Source organism: Furipterus horrens, unplaced genomic scaffold (genome assembly GCF_987537825.1).
Source record: "Furipterus horrens unplaced genomic scaffold, mFurHor1.1.pri manual_scaffold_5, whole genome shotgun sequence".
NCBI classification, from domain to species: Eukaryota; Metazoa; Chordata; class Mammalia; order Chiroptera; family Furipteridae; genus Furipterus; species Furipterus horrens.
In genome coordinates this window covers 139685600-139709260 of record NW_028327175.1, presented here as the reverse complement: position 1 = coordinate 139709260, position 23661 = coordinate 139685600, and the positions used below count along the sequence as shown (strand labels likewise).

At 37.9% G+C, this 23661-nt stretch overlaps 1 protein-coding gene across 3 annotated transcripts in view; it reads left to right on the top strand.

Annotated features, from left to right (window-relative positions):
- The first annotated feature begins 2603 nt into the window (after positions 1–2603).
- Positions 2604–23661, top strand: part of TNKS2 (tankyrase 2) — a 55715-nt gene continuing 34657 nt past the window's right edge. Inside the window, exons 1-9 of one of the 3 annotated variants that reach the window (XM_090277979.1) lie at positions 2604–3071; positions 9399–9623; positions 11978–12073; positions 13338–13374; positions 13532–13607; positions 13968–14062; positions 16158–16224; positions 19501–19687; positions 22770–22891. In XM_090277979.1, coding sequence (XP_090134105.1) covers positions 2873–3071; positions 9399–9623; positions 11978–12073; positions 13338–13374; positions 13532–13607; positions 13968–14062; positions 16158–16224; positions 19501–19687; positions 22770–22891 — 1104 coding nt within the window. In that variant the 5' untranslated portion in view covers positions 2604–2872. The remainder of the gene's footprint in view (positions 3072–9398; positions 9624–11977; positions 12074–13337; positions 13375–13531; positions 13608–13967; positions 14063–16157; positions 16225–19500; positions 19688–22769; positions 22892–23661) is intronic. The other 2 variants (XM_090277977.1, XM_090277978.1) reach the window with 2 other exon arrangements.

Below are 23661 nucleotides of genomic sequence, written 5' to 3'. Positions count from 1 at the left end.
CCAGTTGAAGACACCAATCACATTTCTTATATTATGTGTCAAAAAAATTGAATGACTCTTGTTGACACAGCAATGAATGTCACCCACTGAGAAGCGTCCCTGTTGGCTAACTGTGCTCAACTTTATAAACAGGCCTCTCACACATACCCCACTTCAGGGAGAAGCTTGCAGTGAGCTGCCCACCTCCTGCACTGAGCTGCCTGCCTGTGCTGTGTTCCTGCTGTCTTAGCCAACCCTTATTCTTAGGCATACGACCTGGGTTCTGGGAATTCAGGTCAAATTTTAGCAAGCCCCAATAAATCCACTCTCCCCAAAGAAACTGCTAATGCCAGTGACTGCCTGTGCCCTTCAAAGATATCTTAGTCTGCTGGCAAGAATTCCATAACTTCTCTGCTTTAGTAACTTCTTTCTTCACAGAGCCAACACCCCCAGAGCCATCTGCAAAAAGTTCCTTCAACTCTCTCTCCCCCTTTTCCCTTTAAAAACCCCTACCTTACTATTGTTTGGGGCTGACACCACCTTCTTGGTCTCGGCTTACCTGTTTAAACTCATGGACCTGTTCTCCTGTCATTTCTCCTCTCACTCTGCTGAACCAACCTAACACTTATAAAGGAATTTCTGGAATCGTATTTCAACCAATAGGACTAAGACTTTCCCTGTCTAATTGGAGCTCATCGTTATAGCTCCATTAGCATCTTCACCTACCAATCAGAGCACCTCCACTATAACCAATCAGGACAGTGCTTTTTTGATTAATCAAACTCTGAAGATTTGGAGTCCTTATTTGCCTGAAGATGAACCAAGCGGGGAACAGGGGCAGGAACTTCTTTATATATGTCAGTTCCCCTCTGACTCAGAGTGCACTTCTCCTTCCCACAGAAAACCGAAGGCTGGAGCCCAAGCAGGTGGAGCAGGCAAAATTCTCATCCCAGGCTACCTCACTGCCACGTTTTCTATAGCCACACTCTTCATAATTGAGCTGTGAACACTATTGTGCTGTTCTCACAGCCATGCTATAATACAATTGAGTTACTTGCACTGAATAAATTTTCCTTCTTCACATACCTCAAATTGGGGATTCCTGTTGGCATTGAATTGGTTCCAACAACCATTGGTTGTCACTCTCATTTTAAATTTCTGCACATGTATACCAGGAGAATGTATACAAATGTTCATAGCACTATTATTCATAACAAGAAATTGGAAACAAACCAAGTGGCCAGTAGAATTGTAAATTTTTGGTATATTCACACAAGGCAACTCTATAAAGCAATGAAAATGAATGCATATGTATTACATCTTAAGTGATAAAAAATCACAAATAATATGTTTATAAAGCTCAAAAACAAGTAAAACTAAAATATGTTGTTGAGGAATACACACATGGAAAAGGATTAAAAGCACAAATAATATTGGGATATATTTGGCAAGTGCATGAATAGGGGAAGAAAAAGATAGATGCAACGGTGTTAGTCGTATTCTAGTTCTTAGGTGTGTTCATGGATATTCATTTTATTAATATGCCATATAATTTAAATTTATACTAAATATATTACGTACATATGTATCTTGATAATGTACATATTTCTAAAAAATGTTCCCAGTATTGTACATCGTATACCTTTGAGCACAGTAGTGAGTCAACATTTCTAAACAAAAAACTTAATTTCCTGAAAAACAGTTTAAGAAGCTAAGGCAACAGCGGGGAAATGCTTGTCAGCTTTGTCAAAGGTCAACATGTATCATTTCAGGTAAGCATATCTTTCTTTTAAACAGTTTCTCGAGGCCAGGGCATGCTGTAGGGAACAATCATAAACAGCTATATCACTACCTTTGACATGAGAATTTTGTTTTTCTTGCTTGATCAAGAAAAACAATTTTTTTTTGCAATTCATTAAAATCTGTCCTATATATCCACACCTCATTTAAGTTAGCATGGTATTGATTTATGTATGGGCTAGTTAGTCCTCAGCTAATAACTATGTAAAGAGTAATTAATGAGGGCTATATCTTTCAATTATTAATTGAGAATTGGAACCAACTTTCATTGCTTTCCTAATTTATTTTAAATGATTTTGGGACAGCTCACCCAAACTTCCCACCAAGTGGAGAACAATGCATTGATTTCCGGGAAGTAGCTTACAAGTATCAACAAAACAGCAGTTGTGCGGGGAGGGGAAAAAAAACAATAAAGAAAACAAAAAAGAAATGCCCCAGGAGAAAGGGATTGTGGAAGCTGAAACAAAATGGAAAATTTCCACACTAAGAATTCCAAAATAATGCACAAGATCGCGGTGGGTGGTGGGGTTCAAGGGCTTTTTTTCAGTGTAATAGCAGTAAGCAAGTTCAGGTGAGGAAATTCACGCTTTAAAAAAAGGGCAATAAGCAGAGTTGTTCGACTTCAGCAAAACCCACCGCAAAGATGGCGGTGGTACGAAACCCCTTCTCCGCCCACGGCCAAAGGCTCTCGCCTCAGATTTCCCACAAACCCCTCCGCGCGAACCCGCTCTCCGAAAGCTCCCCGCAGGTCTCTGACTACTGCGCAGGCGCAGCACGTCGTCACTTGTGCTCCCAGGACTCCGTGGAGCTGGCAGGAGGGGCCTTACCAGCTTCCGCCGCCGCGTCGCTTCAGGTCTCGAACGTCGAGTTCGCGCTGCCTCCGCCGCCGTGGGGCAGTCGGGGGTCGCGAGGCCCAGCGAGGGGCGCGCAGCGGCGTGGCCATGGGCCAGCGCCGATCCCGGTGACAGCAGGGAACCAAGCGGCCCGGGCCCTGAGCACGTCTCCTCCGGGGGGCCTCGCCCTCTTGCTCGCGGGGCCGGGGCTCCTACTGCCGTTGCTGGCGCTGCTGCTGGCAGCGGCGGCGGCCAAGATTATGTCGGGCCGCCGCTGCGCCGGTGGCGGCGCGGCCTGCGCGAGCGCGGCGGCCGAGGCCGTGGAGCCGACCGCCCGCGAGCTGTTCGAGGCATGCCGCAACGGGGACGTGGAGCGAGTCAAGAGGCTGGTGACGCCCGAGAAGGTGAACAGCCGCGACACAGCGGGCAGGAAATCCACCCCGCTCCACTTCGCCGCAGGTAACCCGGACGTCGCCGCCACCTCGACTCGCGCCGGACCCCACTTGCACACCCGGGCTCGCAGGCTCAAAACCAAACACAGTGCTCTTCTGCCCCAGCGTACCGCCCCCACCCCCACCCCGGGGACTCCGCTCCTCGTCTTCCCGTTCCTGTCTAGTGGGGAATTGAGATTGGAATAAGAGCTAGGAGGAGCGTGCCGCACTTGGTGAAAGTTTTTTCTTTTTTTGGCTTTGTTTTGTATCAACAATACCTGTATCAACTTCCGGTCTTGCTGCCCTAAAAGGCCTCTACCCCCCAGAAGGCATATGGGACGTAGTAGACCTTGTGATCTGAAAGGCCAGTTATCTCCAAAATCTTCCGTTCTTGCGAGTTCCACTATTATTCTTATGAATCCTTTGGGCTGAGGTGTTAAAGGCCCTTCGTAAAATGCAAAGATGTAATTTAGAAGTAGTTCAATTGCTCTTTGACACTTTTGCATTAATGTTAGTTATGTAGTCAGTCATTAGAAAGATTTTCGTGAGACTAGAACTGGAAATTGTCAAGGTCGGGAGAACTGAGGTCTTGATTTAGGCTACGTCCAGGATGGTGGTCTGTGCCACGCAGACACGCACGTTGGGGTGAAGAGTACGGTGAGAGGAAAGATGCTGCAGGTGCTTTAGCTTGGATCTAGAGTTAAATTGGGACTAACCTCGGTTCATTCTGAGACTTAGTGGGTTTGAATGACTTTTAATATTTACTAGGTTTATTTTATGATATAAGCACATTAAATTTTATCGAATTTAAAGAACTAGAAATGAGACACCCAGCTTATTTCTATAAAGCATTTATACTTTTCACTTTGAGGAAAGATGGTGGCTCTCTCCTCATGATTGACAATGGGAGTAGGTTCTCATACGATAATCCTGGTGTTTTATTTTGTGTATTATATGATTGTTTAAAATAATTTTCTACTTACTGATTTTAGAGAGAGAAACAGTGATTTGTTGTTCCACTTATTTATGCATTCAGTGGTTGATTCTTGTGTATGCCCTGACCAGGGATTGAACCACAACCTTGGCATATTGGCTGATGCTCTAACCAACTGAGCCTACCCAGCCAGGGCTAAAATAATTTTTTGAAAAAGCAGAAGGATATGCTTTAAAGTACTCTTTTGGAGTAGGAATAATGAACAGAGGAGGAGCATAAGAAAGATTTCCTTGTTCACAGACATTGCTTTTACACTTTCTGCCACCAGATATTTGTTTACTTTAATCTGTACATCTTTTAAAGTGTAAGTATTATTAGGATATATGCTTTCTTGATCATTTACAACTTTGTTGGGTTCCCACTGGGGAGGCTCGTTTGAAGGAGTATCTGTGAAAGAATTAGAAACAGCCTGTGGACGGCAGAAAGGGAAAGATACTAAAGTCACATCTCACCTGTTTAGCCATTTTGCCTAAAATTTTGGTGTGCACTGCCACCTTTTCTCCCTAATTTGGATTGCCCTGTGTGACCATGTAGTCAACATTTAAACAACTGATTTGGCAAAGTGTCATAAACCAACTGATATGTAATCCAAAGGGTAGTGTTACTTAGATTCTGTTCACTTGATCTGTGGGATAAAAATAACCAAGGAAGATCTTAGTTGCTACCTTTCAAGAATTTGGTGTATTAATGAGTTCATATCTGAAAATAGTAATATTTAGAGGTTTAAGATAGGGATTATCTTCTTATCAATTTTTTCCTCTCCTACCACCCCACCCTCAGTTTTGTCCCAACATTTCAAAGTACTTCCTACATGGGTTTCATTGTGGTTTGTTTAGACTGAAATGGAAAACTTATTTTAGGAACAAACCCATCCCTCACAATTTACTCATATTAACAGTTACAGGTTATAAGATTAAGAATTTAAGGTATAAAAACATACTAAAGATCGTTAATGGTCTACATTAAACAAGAGCTTTAAAGCCCTGCATTTCAAACTAGATATATAACATGTTCATAAATTATATAAATGTCTAATCACCATGTTGCACACCTGAGATGAATATAATATTGTATGTCAACTGTAATTAAAAAAACTTTTAATTAAAATTTTTTTTTAGTTTTTATGTCACAAAAATGTTATGTAGAAGTTGCAAATGCCAAATCACAAAAAGGAAACTTATTTTTAATTAGTTTTGTAAATTCAATCTAAATTATTAGATTAATGAGAGAGAACTTGCTTTCTTAATTTCAATATAAATGCATCCAGCTGCATTTTCTCTTAACTATATGGAGAATATGTTTTATATCTTTTGTGGGTAGTGAGTTATCAGGCATGTTAATGTGCATCTAAACATGCCATTGTAAACTCAGCATAGGTGGTGAGACTACATAGCTGCCTGACCAAGCAATTTATTGGGTTTGTACATTATAGAGTAAGCTATAGAGGAAAACGTCATTTTTTTAGCCAATTAAAGTTTGGAGGTTTTACTGGAGCAGGTGGGGGGAGCATGTTTTTATCTTTTGAAGAATGAGAGATCTGTGCAGACCAAGGAAAATGAATCATGATAGAAAAACAGTTCAGAAAAAATTGTCTTTTCATCTAATATATCCAGTTACAAGAATAATCAGTTGCCATCCCCGAAGGAGGTCTGTTAGTGAAAAAGCAGTCAACATAAACTGGGACTTTTCTTCTATTAGGTGTTTTTATTATTTCACTAGATTACATTTCTTCTAGGTAAGTATGCTTTAAGAAGTCATTTTTATGAGATAAATTGTTTCTTCTTCAATCCCGCTACTGCTAGCTTCCTTCCCCCACCCCCTACCATCCCCCCCACGCACACAGAGGATATGAATGAATTTTTTGTGACATGTCACAGAACTTGTAGAGGCAAGTTGGTGGTAGGAAGGCTGCAGCTTTAACTTTCCTGAAAGCAATAGCATTTGAAATTCTTGACAGTGTAATCCCCTAGAAAACAGTGGATTTCAGTAAAAGGGATTGCTTTTCTGAACTTGCTTCTGAAAAATAAAGAAGAGGGATAAAAATTTTGGGAGAAAGTCATCTTATTGTCCACCATAGCCAAAGAAAGAAATACATAACATTCTCTGGAATCTTAGAACTGGAGTGGGGGGGAATCTAGCAGGTAAAATAGAATTTCATGGCTTGAGAATTTTAAATATTTGGAGGGAGGTGTGCAGAGAGGTAGCATTCAGTAGAGAAATGTGTAAAATTGTTTATTAGGTTTAAGGAATTTAGATATGGAAATGGTGGAAAGAGATGGTTGATATATATACATGAATAGCAAGTTGAAAAGAGCTTGCATTGGAGGATTCTAGCTAAACAAAGTAACACTTGTTTTGTATTTGTAGTGTGTTAGGTTACTATTCTGTATTTATAGTTTGCTACTCAGCCATGTACATTGGACCAGTCAGACTATTGTATTCAATAGTGTGAATTTGCATATAAAAAATTTTTTTTAATTCAGATAAGGGAAGTGGAGTTAGAGCCTCTGGAATTTATTACACAAGCAACAGATGAAAACTAGAGTTACTTGCTCTAGAGATGAAAGAAGACTAAAGTCAGACAGTGTACTGTCTTCACATACATGGAAGACAGTCCTATAGAAAAGTGAGTGGATATGATTGATATATGGCTTCAGCAGTCAAAACAAGGACCCATAGATGGAAGCTTACAGAGGCAGACTGCTTTTAATGCACTGTTGGGCTGTGGAATTAGCAGTGGCTGGACTGGCATCTCTCAGAGATGTTGTAGAAAGGATTTCTGTATAGGCTAGGCAATAGGACCAACAGGTCAGAATCTGACTGGTATAAGAGGGCTGAGCTCTGACTGGTGTGGATTAGTTAGATGTCATCCTGCCAAGTGAAGGGTTGCCAATTGGATTCCCAATCCACGTGTCTGGGTTGAGGGTTCAGTCTGTGGTCGGGATGTGTATGAGAGGCAACCAATTGATGTTTCTTTCTCACACTGATGCTTCTCTCCCTTTCTATCTCCCTCCCTTCCCTTCTCTCTAAAAATAAATAAGTATTTTAACAAGAACAAAAAAAAAAAAAGAAAGTGGAGTGATTCTCCCAGCTGAAGGCTATAACAACTCAGCTACCAAAGATACAATAAATTTTGTACTTGTCATTCATATCCTTTCCCAAAAGGGTACTTTTAAAGACATCCAATGACATTTCAATAGTATTTTCTTCTTTTATCTATAGGCCAATGGCATAATTATGGGAGATGCACAAAGTGTACCCACATTCCTACCTAGGACTGAACTAGAGATTATTGTTTCCAAGATTATTTTTTGCTGTGGGAGGGGGGTTAAATTTTCCATTATTAGAAAACCCTGGTATCAAATAAACACTAGTGTATTTAAGAATTCAGAACCTTTCATGATTTAGCTGATCTCCCAGTGTATTATCAAGACTTGAGCTATATTTTTTTCCTCAACTCCTGCTGGACTTAAAGGTAGGTGATTGACTTCCTTAGCAGCTAGTTTGGAGTATTTGTTTCAGTACATACTTCCTCATTTAGGTTGTCAGAATTTCATCATTCCAGAGGTCATGGCATCCTTTTCCAAGTTTCTCCTAGTCTGACTAGAGAGATGGTATATCTGTCCCAAATTGAGCTAGGCAAAACCTTCTCCCTTATATTCCTCTCTATAGAAATATATGTGGGAAATACCTTTCTTAGATCATTGCTAACTGAAATAACTGGTAAGTTTAAAATGACATCCCTTGGAAAAATCTGACGAGTTCTGGCTCTATAATCAAGAGTTTAAGACTGCTTGATTATACACCCCATCTCCCAAACTGCAGGAACCTTCTCTGTTCCGTGGCATTTGTTGACATTTTCTGTATCTGAATGTTTTCTTCTGACAAAGCCATAGATGACACTAGCCTACCTTTAGATTGTCAAGACAGCACTGTCATTTCATATTGGGCCGGTTATATCATCAATGGCCCACCCATCTTCAGACTGTAAAAAGTGGGAGGTAGCAGCTCTCAGTAGAACTTCCTGAGCATTTAAGTTGGTTTCTCTGTGGTGACTTCCACTGCTTTATAGCTTTTTGGAAGCCATTCAGATAAAAAGATGTTTCCCGTGTAGCAGCAAAATATACTGTTAACAATAGTTGTGGTTAGCAAGACAGTTCCTGAAACTGCTGAAACTTATGGTACCTAGATAGTAATGAAACTTGGCAAGAAAGAAACTGAATAGACTGCTTTTCTTAGTGGTCACAAATCATCAGTTCCATCGTCTCTGTGAGGTTGTTTGCTTACTATTTCAGCAAAGTATTAAACATGCACTAAGCAAATGTTTATTAAGTTCTGTATGCTAGATCCTGGCCTTGGCCAGTGAACAGAAATGAACTGGACACAATACCTGCCATTAAGTGACAGTTTATTGATCAGCAAATTTACTTTCCAATTATGCCTGCTTTGTTTCACTGTTAGTGCTTTATAATAGATTCAAACTCTGTATGATTTCATCAGGATTTTCACACATAGAGCAGTGTTTGAAGATAAGTGCTCTTCTATAATTATAAAATAAACCACAGTATATCCTGAGCAGCCATGACTACTAACTTTAAGCTTCCGATTCCTTTGTAAAGAGATCCTTAGGATATGGAGATTGGCATTGACTCTTAAGGATATGTCTATTCATGTTCTACCTGGCCAGTGAGAACATGATCAGAATATACCTGCAAAGCTATTTTTCCGTCAAGAAATGAATGTCTAACAGATGCTTTGAACTATTCTTGAGGCCATAAGAATGGGGATTTCATCAGGGATTAGCCTGCAGAGTTTAGGAAGAATCTTGAATCTAAAAGTTTCCCCAAACTCTTAACAATGGAAGATTTTAAAATTTTAATTAGCTACATACTGACCCCCTCCAAATTATTTTGCCAAGAAGTGACCTCTAACATTCAACATTTCAGACTCTTCGTCAACTCTCTCAGTATAGCAACATGACCTCCCCTCACATGTTATAGTCCTTACAATGTGACTTTGAAATCATGCTGATATCTGCTGTCAGTCTCTAGACAGGTTCCAGACATCTTATGGCTGAGGGATCATGTTGATACAAAGTTATAGAAGTTACTGTGTCTTGGAGTGTTGGTAACTATATGAATATAATCACTTTACCCTTTCTACCAATCTTAAGCTTCAATTTCAGTATTTAGTCATACATGTCAGTATTGAGTATATGTCTGTTTCATCAATGAATTCTTTAATCATTGAATCTCTCTTATTTCCCATCAAGAAGCATTTTAGCATGGCTTTTACTCGTTCATTCTGATTTGATGTGTTTTCTTTGGAGGACTTAAATATGGATAACTTGTTTTCTTTTAGGTTTTGGGCGGAAAGATGTAGTTGAATATTTGCTTCAGAACGGTGCAAACGTCCAAGCACGCGATGATGGGGGCCTTATTCCTCTTCATAACGCATGCTCTTTTGGTCATGCGGAAGTCGTCAATCTCCTTTTGCGGCATGGTGCAGACCCAAATGCTCGTGATAATTGGAATTACACTCCTCTCCATGAAGCTGCAATTAAAGGGAAGATTGATGTTTGCATTGGTAAGGCTGTTTACTTTCCAGAATTTTTCTGAAATATAAAAATAGTTTTAACTATTCTAAATCTAAATTGACTTCATTTGTTAATATGATGAATTCCTGCCAGGATGAATTTAAATACTTAAGAACACTTCCCGATTTAAGCAGACCACTATATACTGTCATTTTGTGTATAGTACTGGGTTTAAGTTCTTTAGAGAATAGAGACAAGATTTCTGTTTTCTAGAAATCTTGATTCTGTTCTTTAGAGAATAGAGACAAGATTTCTGTTTTCTAGAAATCTTGATTCTCTTGAGAGGTAGCACACACAGAACCGGATAAAGTCATGGCAGAAGTGAACCGAAGTGTTAGCGGATAATGAGAGCAGAGAGTTGGCTGGAGTCCTGTGACTCCTTCTGGGCGTCTTTCAAGGAAGTAGTGGGAGAAAGGTTGAAAAGGTAGGGACATCTGTATAAAGAACTTTGAATTCCAGGTTAAGGAGCTTCATATTGTCATGTAGGTTGTATGGAATCATTGAAGACTTAAGGAGGGGAACAACAGTGTGATGAGAGTAGTATATTTTAGAAAGAGTGGTCTGGTAGGGGGCTGGTAGAATGGATAGCATCAGGGAGATTAGCTAGGAAACTGTGGAATAACCCAGAAGAGAAAAGATGAGGGCATGAACTAGGGTTGGCAGGATAAGTAAAAAAGCATTTAAAGGAAAAAACATCTATTTGACCAACAGGTTGATCATTGACAGAAAATTATAATGTGAGAAGGCTGCGTATTGGAGAGTGTTTATTAACCTGGTATTGATTTTTCTGAGACTAACATAGTCAGGGATTTTGGACTCTGCTACCTTAGTTCTATTTCCTGATATAAAACAGGAACAGTTGAAATCCTTCAGGCAGATAGAAAGCCAGTTCTGTGTCTTAGGAAAAATCCAGAGGCTTTGTGCTAGACTTGTATTATTCTCCCTGCCCTCCACACACCAAATCACTATTTGTACCAAAGTCACCAGCTTAGTTTAAATTGGGTAATTTATAAAGATACAAAATAGATTACCTGGTTACCTCTCCCCGATTCTCCTTCCCTATGTGTTATTTTATATTGCTACTGCCTTCTGCTCATAATCTTTTCCTAGTTTCTGGGTCTCAGACATATAAATAATTAGTTTTAATAATGTAGGGTTTTCCAAATACAGTTATAGATCTACACTATCCAGTGTAGTAGCTGAGGATTTCTAATGTGGCCAGTCGAAATTGAGGTGTATTCTAAGGGAAAAATATACTGGATTTCAAAGACTTAATACAAAAAAAAGGAATGCAGAATGTCTCAATTTTATATTGGTTACAATATAAATGTAAATATTGAAATGACAGTTTTTGCATATGTTGGGTTAAATAAAATGTGTTAAGATTAATTTAACCTGTTTTTTTTTTAATGTGGCTACTAGAACATTTTAAATTACATGTGTGGCTCACATTAATGCCCTACATTTTATTTCTGTTACAGGTAGGATAGAGTACAGTGAACATTAACCCTATCAAAGAACAGAAGTTAAGCTTCCCTTTCTGCATATATTTGCCTGTTTTCCCCAACTCCTTATTTATAGAGTATGCTATACTATCTTTATATAATAAATAACAATACAGTATATAGATAGCACAGGTCTTTTCTTGTATGTGCTTTGGGTTGTAATGTAGCAGTTTTGATTTGGGGTTTGTTAACCCTTCAGAGAGTACTTTTCTTTTTTCTTTCTTGTTCCTTTTTCTTTTAAGAATTTGTGTGTGAATTTTTTTTCCAGTACCACAGATCCCTATTCCTGGGCTATTCATAGGTTTAGAAATTTCATTTTTGTTATGATACAACAACCTTTCTAACATAGGCAGTATTCATTTGGAATGAGAAAACCAACTTTCAAGCAGACTTACATTTTATTTTCTTACACATTCTTATCTGTCTTTAGTCACTTGTCTAGCAAAGTAAAATCTGACTTTGAGCTTAGTGGTCATTCAACGTATATAATACATTAAATATTAAAGTGTATTATGTAATCTTATCTATAAAATATAACATTTACCACACTGTCGGGGTACGAAAGATCTTCAAATAACCTTGAGACCTCTGATGTGACTCAGTGGGTTGAGCGCCGGCCTGTGAACAAAAGGTCCCTGGTTCGGTTCCCAGTCAAGTCACATGACTGGGTGGCGGGCCAGGTCCCTGATTGGGGGCGTGCAAGAGGCAACCAATTGATGTTTCTCTCACACATCGATCTTTCTCTTCCTCTCTTTCTCCTACCTGTCCCCTCTCTCTGGAAATGGCTAAATAAAATCTTTTTAAAAAATAAAATAAAAAGTAGTATTGCTATTTTGCAGTGCTCTTACAGCATGGAGCTGAGCCTACCATCCGAAATACAGATGGAAGGACAGCATTGGATTTAGCAGACCCATCTGCCAAAGCAGTGCTGACTGGTAAGTTTGTGTACTCTCTTTGGGTATTACAGGAAGAATATAAAGAATGAGCTTGCTAGATAAATAGTCAGCTTCCTGTGGTTAATGACCTCAACTAGATTTTTTAAATAGTGTCTGTTCGGCTATTTATTTATTTATTTATTTATTTATTTATTTATTTATTACATCTGGATAGTTGGCATTTGATTCTTGTCTAAGAAAAGTAAACTTTTTTTTTCTTTTTAAAATTGGTGTTTGGCCTTCACTATTCCATGCTGTTCTCTGCCTTTATCTTTTTAAAAAAGTATTGGGACTCAGATGAAGCCTTGCACTAGTAGCCAATATACAATTTATATTGTGGGCAGCAGTTTGAATTTCATTTCGGCAAATCAGTGTAAACTATCCATTTTGTTAAATTGTGTTTATTTAAATTGTATTAATTTTAAAGGGTTTTTTTGTATTGTAAATATAAAAGCTATAGAGTTTCTATTTAATCCTGTTTTTACTTGTATACAGTTGTCCCTTGGAGTCCACAGGGGAATTGATTCAAGGACCCACCCCCCACCACCCAAATACAAAAATCTGGACACCCAAGTTCTTTAAGATTGTGTAAATCAGTGCATACAGTCAGCTCTCTTGAGTTCATAGATACCCAATCATACTATTTTCACTCTGACGTTGGTTAAATCTATGGATACGAAACCTGCAGAAATGGAAAGCCAACTACTTAAAATAACATTATAATAAAAACAATTTTAGTGTTGAAAAATCTTTTGGACTCACAAAAATGTTAATGATTGATTATGTTCAATTGGTGATGCCATAGGTTATCTTTTGTCATTTCTAAATGGTGATATATAGGATTTGGGAAGGGGGTGGCTTTTGAATGAAGTTGTGGATGCATTTTGTGTGTTAAGTGAATAACATATTGATTTTAGATAATAACTTAAGGAATAAAAAGGAAAGGTTCTCCTATAATTTTCCACCTAAGACAGACTTTATTTAAATTTTAGTATATTTCCTTCTTGGCCTTCCTTTTTCTATATAAATTATTTTCTATATGATTGCAGTCACACTTGATTATATAACATTGACTTTTTTTTTTTCATTTTTATACAAAGGTGTTCCATGTTCTTCATATAAATATTTTTAAACTGTACAATGTACTGTTGATTAACTATTTTCCATTTATTGAAAATTTATTTCCAAATTTATGTATTTCAAGTATAATTCAATGAGCATGTTCATGCATAAAACTGTCTTTTTTTTCCCCCCTCATTCACAGGTGAATATAAGAAAGATGAACTCTTGGAAAGTGCCAGGTGTGTTATAAACATTTATCATGAAATCTTCACCATTAAAATGTTTTTGGCAATAAACTATAAATGAAAATTAATTTTTTAAATGTTCGCATAAATGTCTTCAGATAGGATCTAATAAAGAATAAAAATTGCTAATGAATTTTTTTGTGTGTGTTAGGAGTGGCAATGAGGAAAAAATGATGGCTCTCCTCACACCATTAAATGTCAACTGCCATGCAAGTGATGGTAGAAAGGTACTTCCTTTAGCAACTAAGTTTGTCAATCTCCTGCTAACATGAAAATGCATCTATCTTATTATAAATTAAAACATTTGATGAGAATGCTGATATATTCTTTTAAGCAGTAATTTGGATTAATTTTTAAACTTAGTAAAACATTGATAATAAACATTTAATTGTTTGCTTCCTATTTGCATTAATGAACTTATACTATGCCTTTAATAATATGTTGGATTTTTAAAAACCAAATTAATGACTATTTATTTAGACAATAAAGTTACAAAGCTTTTTGGAATTTCGGTTTGGATTTTTAGCTTTTCAGACTTTTTAAAACCAGTATTTGAATTTCGTTCATTTTTCTGATTCATATTTTAGTCAACTCCATTGCATTTGGCAGCAGGATATAATAGAGTAAAGATAGTACAGCTGTTATTGCAGCATGGAGCTGATGTGCATGCTAAAGATAAAGGGTAAGTATTTGAACAAATATTAGGATTTCTTTTTTTTAATTATTTATTTGTTTGTTTGTTTGTTTATTTTTAGAGAGAGGGGAAAGCAGAAAGAGAGGGAGAGAAACATCACTGTGTTGTTGCCTCTCACTCGCGCCCCCAACTGGGGACCTGGCATGCAACTTAGTCATGTGCCCTGACTGGGAATCGAACCAGCAACACTTGGCTCTCAGGCTGACGCTCAATCCACTGAGCCACAGCAGCCAGGGCAAATTAGGATTTCCTAAATGTTGCTATTCTTATAATAATTTCTGTAACCTTATACAAATCATATTTTTTACTAAACAGCATAAGCATTTATTGAGCTTTTATAGTGTGCAGATTGCTCTGAGGATACAGGGAATTATAAAACGTTAAGGCAGCCACTTTTAGGGCTTACACTACACTTCAGGAGGCATAAAAAGATACCTAACAATACAAGTTCTGTACTAAGTGTGAGGTGATAGAGAGGGATGCTACTCTAGGAATTCCCAGGAATGGACTCTCAGTGATAGCTGTAGTGATTGTAAAGTCCTTCAGGATGAGATGGTACTTGACCTGGACTCAGTTCAAGAAAGCAGAGAGTTTAGGAACCATCACTGTGTGCAAGATAATTGGTGTGCGAAGAGAGTGCTAAATCAGATAGTACAGCATATTTAGGAAACAGTGACTAGGCCAGCTTGGCTGAAGCAGATTGTTCACATCAGAGAGAAATGAATGTTAGGGTTGGAGAAACAGGTAAGAACAAAGTTTTAGAGGACTTGTTATTTTAGCCTAAGGATTCAAACTTCATTCTTTGAGCCACATTTGCCATTGAAGGATCTTAAGCAAGGGGAATGATTATTCTAAAGGAGGAGTTACAGTAGGTACATTCTGGCAGCAATGTGTCGAGTAGATTAGGGACTGGGCATAATGAAGATCTGTAGTAGTGGTGGTAGATCAAGTGGAAATGAAAAGCAGACACAATAAAAGAGGTAGTTCAGTGTAAGAATGGATAAGACTTGTTGAATGTCTGGTTGTGATAAGAGAGAAAGGAATGGAAAGTTAATTACATTTCAAATTTTGAAGCTGAATGAGTGAGACCCAATGATCCACATACTAAAATCCAAAAGGGAAAATTATTTTAGGGAAGCATTGAGTTCACTTTTAGAACTCTTGGATTTATGAGATGATGAGGGGAACTCAGGCGGGGGTAGCTACTAAATAGTTGGAAATGAAATTAGTGGTCAGGTAAGTAAGATATTATGTAACCAAAAAAAAAAAAATGGGAAGAAAAGCCATCAGCCTTTAAAGAGGGGGTACATAGAACTAAAAACTAAAGCCATCATGATAGTGTTTGTGGTAATTAATTGTGAGTAATTCCCACAGAGGAGCAGCTTAAAGATATGTAAAGATTTTAAGGTTCTACTGTACCTTCTTATATAGAAAGTCTTCTTCCATTGCAGTCATAAAGATATTAGGTTTTGGTTTTATTAAAAAACATGAGATCTCAAAGAAGAATCCATGTTTGAGCTCTGAGTTTGGAAAAGGTATTTAGAAGTAAGCCAGGAGGGAGGGAAATCTATCCTACATCCAGGGGATAGTCCCGTGTAGAGGCATTCAGGGAACGGTCAGTAATTTGGTGTACTGTTACTGAAGGAGAAGGCTAGAGAGGGTCAGATCATCCATCACACGCCAGGCTAAGCAGTTGGAACCATCTTTTGAAAACAAGGAAGAACCAGTGAAGGATGTTAAAACAAGGAATAACCACATTAGATAACCTTTATAAAAAATTGGGCTGTAGCTTGAAGAAAATATTTTAATGGGGGTTATTTCATTAATACAGGGAGCAATAGTGAAGGCCCAAATCAAGGCAGTGGCAGTATAGTGGGGGGAAAAAAGATGGATTTGAAAGAGACTTGGGAGTTAGGATTGCTAGGATTTAGGGTTCATATAGATGTTATTAAATTTATATATGTTTTTATTAAAAGGTCGCATGAGCCATTTGCTATTTAAATCTAACTACAAATTTAAATTAATTAAAATTAAATAAGTCTAGGGAATTTAATAACAGGCTTTTCCCCCTCTTATATTGTAGTGATCTGGTGCCCTTACACAATGCCTGCTCGTATGGTCATTATGAAGTAACTGAACTTCTGGTCAAGGTTAGTTTTCTTGTACTTTTCTTATAATTATATGTTACTCTAAATAGTGTGTCTATATTCTATGTGTTTTTAGTGCTTGGTGGATATAGGGGTATTTATAATTATTATAAAATGTAGGTAATTGATAGGTCAGCATTTGCTTGAAATTTTTGAGATACCATAAGATTTTAAATATAAAGTGGCACTACCATCTTACGAATAGCATATTAAGTGATTCTATAATTTGTAGCTAAAGTGACATTTCAAAACTTGAAAAATATCAGAGAGCAATTTTTAGTAAAGCATATATTATTAAAACCACCAGCTGCATTTGTACTTGGAATTGGAACAGGCTCACTTGGTAAGCTTTGCCTCTTCCAACATGCTAGATTGCTATTGTTTAACAAGCAAGTTCCCAGAATGGGCAAGAAATTCCTTATTTTGCTCCCTTGCAGATGAGAATAGAAGATATATATTCTCCTTTGAGTCGATCCAAGGGTATTACCCACATCCCAATTTTTTTTGTCCCCCAGTCTCTATACTCTCACTCTGCCTGCACTCATTCTGCCCCTTTTCTGTCGGCGGTTGTCATAAGAAGGGAAAGAAGACGTTTGTTTCCAATGCTTCTATCCTTCCTTTGGGGCATGTGCTACCACAGAATACATCTTTCCATACAATCAACTTCATTACAATGATTAGATACTCTTGAGCAGCCCATAAGCCTTTTTAAATTTATAATATGGCTGCAGTATTATACATTTTTAGCAGTAATGCTTTTGCTTGTTGTAAAACTGAATCTTGATTTCACCAGAATATTTGGAATGTTGTTATGGATAAGAGTGAAACATGAGACAGATTGTAGTGGTACCTTTTCAGACAACCGAGTGGTGTTTCTCTAAGACCTTGTGCTTACCAAATAAGAATGGGAGGCTGGCCAGAGGTTATACATCTAGAGGAGGTTAGAACAGATGAGGGTTCAAATAGTAAACAGTAATCAAGTCCAGGACAGTCAGGAGACAGCAAGTGAGACAGAGACAGAGAATGCAGGCATAAGTCCTGAGCAACACTAATCAGTAGGCAACCCTTGCCAAAGAGTCTGGCTAGCACATGCTGGCATTTAACAGCAAACGTGCAGTGACTGCTTTTCATGATCTGGGTATGTAGGGACTGTGATGTGACTACTTGAAAAACTAACATAATTTTATGCCAGTAGAAGTATAGTGTCAGGACAAAGTATAATAATAGATGCATTATACTTGTACAGTAAAACCACATTGAGAATCTGTCATTATTCTAGGCCCTTAATATTTTTTTAATGAATTTTTTAAACTGGAGTATATTTAGTTGAGGGCCACTAGGGTGATAGGAAGTCTAGAAACCATCTGATAAGGATGAGTGAAGAAGAAGCTGAAGTTGTTTAGATTGGAAAAGAAATGCATAGGAGATGTCTTCAAATAACACAAAGAAGAATATTGGTCTTTTTTGTTCCAAGGATGACTAATAAATTAAAGTTTAAAGTACATATTCAACTTAGTAAAAGAGAACTTTTTCACAGAAGCTATCTAGTAAGTATAAAACGTTATGTTAGTTGAGAATTAGTTTCCAGTTATTCAAAGCACTAAGGGTAAGTAGCTTGTTCACCTTCTGCAGGTATGCTATGGAAGGAATTTTGTGCTTGATGAGAGGTTAAACTAGAGTGACTTCTGTGGTCCATCCAACTCTTAACATTTGGAAATGGCTAAATTTTAAAAAGACTGACAATACCAAGTAATGACAAGGCAGTGGAGTACTAGAACTCAAACACTGATGGTGGCAATGCAAAAATAACACAGCCATTTTAGAAAGGTGTTTGGCAGTCTCTAATAAAACTAAATATATCTACCATATGACCCAGCAATTCCATTCCTAGGGGTATATGGAAAAGAAATGGCAGCATATGTCCATAGAGAGACTTGTACATGAATGTTCATAACAGCTTATTCTTAATAGCCAAAATCAAAAACTAGAAATAATCCAAATGCTCAACAATAGGATGATGCATTAGTAAATTATTGTACATCTTATACTATGGAATGCTACTACTCGGCAATAAAAACAAGCTACTGATACAACAACATGAATCTCCAAAACACTGTATGTGAAAAAGCTAGACACAAAGTACATACTGTGTTACTCTGTTTTTATGAAATTCAGGAACAGATTAATATATGGTGCTAACAGTCAGAATGAGGGCAAGAATTGTCTATAAAAGGAGCATGGGAACGTTCTGTGATAATGAAAATTTCCTCTCTTGAATTGGGTGATGGTATCACAAATATGTACATTTGTCAAAACACATCAAACTACAGTAGTCCCCCTGATCCCCACCCCATCCACAGTTTCATTTTCTGCAGTTTCAGTTATCTTCAGTCAGCTTTAGTTCAAAAATATCTTAAGTGAAAATTCCAGTAATAAACAATTTATAAGTTTTACATTGCATGACATTCTGAGTAAGTGTGATGAAATTTTGCTCTATCCCACATGGGACATGAATCCAGTGTATCCCCATTGTATATTCTACCCACCCATTAATCATATGGCAGCTGTGTCTGTTATCAGATCAGTTATCCTGGTATTGCACCCTAAAAGCAAGAGTAGTGACACCAGCAATTCATGTATGCCAAAGAGAAGCCATAAAGTGCTTCCTGTAAATGAAAAGGTGAGTGCAGTACAATAAGATATTTTAAGAGAGACCACATTCATATAACTTTTATTATAGTATATTGTCACAGTGGTTCTATTTTATTATTGTTGTTAATCTCTTACTGTACCTAATTTATAAATTAAACTTTATCATAGGTATGTATGTATAGGAAAAAACATAGTATATATAGGGTTTGGTGCTATCCATGGTTTTAGGCATCTGCTGGGAGGATGGGAACAATCCCCTGTGGATAAGGGGGAACTACTGTATATACTTAAGAACTGCATTTTACCATATGTAAATTATACCTCAAAAGAAAAAACTTAGTTTTTGGAGAAGATGCATGTTAATTCTAAAGCTTCATTCTCAACTTTTTTTTTTTTTTTTTTTTTTACAATAAAAGTGTTACATAGGCCTTTGTGGGTAGGCCTAGCAACCAGCTACTGTCCTTCAGTGGGGATAGAAATATATTCTTTTCCTGAAATAATTGGTTTAAAAAGTGAACTTTGGGAACATAACCTGTTTAAGCTTGCATGATGTTAAATGACAGATTACTAATAATTCTAAATTCTCTTAAAAATTGAACACCAAATATGTGCTCCCTTCCCTACCAGCATGGTGCCTGTGTGAATGCAATGGACTTGTGGCAATTCACTCCTCTTCACGAGGCAGCCTCTAAGAACAGGGTTGAAGTGTGCTCTCTTCTCCTGAGCTACGGTGCAGACCCAACGCTGCTGAATTGTCATAATAAAAGTGCTATAGACTTGGCTCCCACACCACAATTAAAAGAAAGATTAGCATGTGAGTATAAAATGACGAATATTTAGCTAAGATATTATATCAATAAGTTAAAAATTATTTCTTTGTTTCCAGAAATGTTTAAACAATAGAGTATTTTCCTTAACCATGGGTATATGTTGTTTTGACTAGCATATTTAATCTTGTGGAAGTTTCTACTCATTCTGCTCTTAAGATGCTATGAAAAGAAAACGTATTTGTATTCATTTCTTTTTAATCGAATTAAATGCTTTTTATATGTACTATAGATGGTATGCTTTTGAAAAGAATTTGGATTTGCTCCTGTCTGTGTAGTGAAATTGCCATGATGTTCAAGTGTTATATATAGGTTGCTACCTTGTAAACATAGTTCCCAGATTTTACCATTTAATATTCTTTAGTATCTGGGTAGGTCTGTGGTTTTCCTCCCCTTGCTCCTTTTTTTTTTTTTTTAATTCTTTTTTGTTTTTAAGTATAATTTAATTGATTATGGTGTTATAGTAGGCCCAATTTTTTTCCCCTTTGCTCCCTTCTGCCTAGTACCCCTCTTTCCTCCAGCAATCCCACGCCCCCCTTAGTTCATGTCCATGGGTTGTGCATTTAAGTTCTTCAGCTTCACCCTTTCCTATATTATTCTTAACTTCCCCCTGTCTATTTTGTACCAACCAATTATGCTTCTTAGTCCCTGCACCAAATCCTCCCTTTCTCCCCCATCCCCCTCCCAGCTGATACCCCTCCAAATGATCCCCATACCTATGATTCTGTTCCTGTTCTGGTTCCTTAGTTGGATTTTGTTTTTATTTTTTAGATTCAGTTGTTGATAGTTGTGACTTTATTGTCATTTTAATGTTCATAATTTTGATCTTGTTTTTCTTAAGTAAGTCCCTTTGACATTTCATATAATAACAGCTTGGTGATGATGAGCTCTTTTAGCTTTACCTTGTCTGGGAAGCACTTTATCTGCCCTTCCATTCTAAATGACAGCTTTGCTGGATAGAGTGATCTTGGTTGTAAGTCCATGCTTTTCATCACCTTGAATACTTCTTGCCAGTCCCTTCTTGCCTGCAAAGTTTCTTTTGAAAAATCAGCTGAGAGTCTTATACACATCCCTTTGTAGATAACTCTCTGCTTTTCTCTTGCTGCTTTTAAGATTCTTTATCTTTAACCTTTGGCATTTTGATGATGATGTGTCTTGGTGTGGTCCTTTCTGGGTCTAGCTTGTTTGGGATTCTCTGTGCTTCCTGGACTTGTATGTCTATTTCCTTCACCACATATGGGGAGTTTTCCCGCACTATTTTCTCACACAAGTTTTCATCTTCTTGCTCCTCCTCTTCTCCTTCTGACACCCCTATGGTTTGGATGTTGGCATGTTTAAAGTTGTCCCAGAGGTTCCTAAGCCTCTCCTCATTTTTTTTCAATTTTTGTTTCCTCATTCTGTATTGGTTGACTGTCTTTTCTTCCTTGTGTTCCAGATCATTGATTTGAACTCCAGTTTCCTTCCCTTCACCATTGGTTTTGTGTGGATTTTTCTTCATTTAATTTAGCATAGCCTTCATTTCTTCCCTTATGTGTTTGCCGTACTTAAGCATATCTGTCAGTCCTGTGAGCATCTTTATCACCAGTGTTTTGAACTCTACCTCTGTTAGGTTGGCTGTCCCCTTGTTTGTTAGGTTGACTATCTCCTCATTGCTTAGTTCTCCCACTGGAACCTTGATCCATACCCCCTTTTGGGCCGTACTTCTCTGTCTCCTCATCCTGACAGGCTCCTGTGTTTGTTTGCCTCTGTGTCTTAGGTAGAGCTGTCGCACCTGTTATGTTGTAAGGGGCGGAGCCTTAGGGATTCATCAGTAAAGGGAGACCCATTTCACCACATTGTGGCAGTGTATGTGGGGGAGGGGTTTGAGAGGGAACATTGCTGCTTGCTCAGCACTCACCCCTTTTCTAGGCACTTCTCCCACGTCTATATGGGCCTGGCGCTCCTCTAGCTGTTGCCCTGGCTATCGTTCCCAGAATGGGTGGGTCTGCGGACATTCTAGGACTGTAGGGACCCTTTAAACAGGCGGACTCTGCTAAGAGACTGGCTTTCTTCCTCTGCCCCAACCCCCACTGGTTTACACAGTCAAAAGCAATGAGACTTTATTTTCCCCAGCACTGGGACTGTGAGCTGCAGGGTCTTGTCTGGTGCTGGTGCTGGTGCTGGGAGTGCTCCCCAGGTGTCCCTCCCTACTTTTTAAAACATGTGACTGCACTTTCCCCTGGCCCACTGCTGCCGTTGCTCCTGCCACCACCACACTGTATCATTCTCTCTGCTGTTCCGCCCCTCCTACCTGTCTGGATGACTATTCCTTCTTATATCTTTGTTTGTTGGACTTCCATGCAGCTTGATTTTCTGGAACTTCTGGTTGTCTCTAGTTTTGAGGTAGTTGTATTCCTTCTTAGTTGTGGAGGGAGATGCAGTGTGTCTGTCTAGGCTTCCATCTTGGCTGGAAGTCTAGTTCTGTGGTTTTCTGTGTATAGCTGAAGTAAACATCATAAGAAATAGCCATGTAGTTCAGATACAGTTTGCTACATAAATAGGAAACATATTTTGGAGTATTAAAGGATAGTGGATGGTTTCACAAATCTAAAGAATAAAGAAGAGGAACCATAAAATATGGAGGTGCCTTTGGAACTATCCAACTTGTCTAGTCCCGCATTCTCTGATGTGTGAACGAAGCCATCTGCTATTGCTGTAATGTTAGTGCAGGGACTATTATCACCCTCTATTTTTACTGAAAAGTTCTGTTTTGGAAAATTCTCAGTACTCTCTGGTCTAGGAATTTATTGCATTACTCTACGTACCTCCAGACCAAACAGACCTTGAGTTGACCATGGGTTAAGTCTGTGATACAGTTGGGAATGAAGTGGGTCATAACTGAAGGGAACTGTAATACCACTGTTTCCCTTTTTCAGGGGTTATATTTGGAGACTATCTTTAGACTCTCAATTTGGCTATTTTGGTAGATAATTTTGAAAATAATTTCAAGAAACATACGCTGTCTTTTACTAGGTGAGTCCTATCAATTTGTTAATTCTCATGCAGATTTAAATACTTTTCTTCATCCAGATGAATTTAAAGGCCACTCTTTGCTGCAGGCTGCACGAGAAGCTGATGTTACACGAATCAAAAAACATCTCTCTCTGGAAATGGTGAATTTTAAGCACCCTCAAACCCATGAAACAGCATTGGTAATGTTTCAGATTTAAGTTTTTACAATACAGTAACCAAAATCATGCAAAACTAATCATAATTCCTACATCTTCTGATTATACAGGGTAGCTACCATGATGGCCTACATTTAGTAATAGCATTGTTTTTAAAATCTGTGCTTTTAAAAAATTAATACCTGCACATATATAAAAAAATTATCAAAGAATACATAAGAATAGACAACCTCAGCCCCCCAAAAGGCCATGCTATTGTTCATTTGAGTATACTTACAGAAAAATGTTTTATTTATATACTGGCATATATTGTGTATAATTTTTTATTATCACGAATGGTACATATAATTTGCTTTTTTATTATAAAAATTGTAACTGTTCTGTGATTGAGAATTTGGAACCCACCCTGACCAATGTGGATCGATTGGGTGTCCTCCCACAAAGTGAAAGGTCTCCAGTTCAACTCCCTGTCAGGGTGCATTTCTGAGTTATGGGTTCGGTTCCCAGTTGGAACATGTGCAAGAGGCAGTTCATCAATGTTTGTCTCTCATAATGATTTTCCTCTCCCTTTCTTTCTCCCTCCCATCTCTCTCTAAAAATAAGCAAATAAAATCTCTAAAAAGAAAATTTGGAACCCACTGAAAATGAGAACGAAAATAATTCTACCACAAGATAAAAATCACTTGGTTTTCCTTGTAGTATAATAATTCCTTCAAAACTAGATCTAAAGTCTGTGTATCTTCCCTCTCTACTGTGTGAATAAAGTGTGCAAGTAGAGGCTACCTACCTCCCTG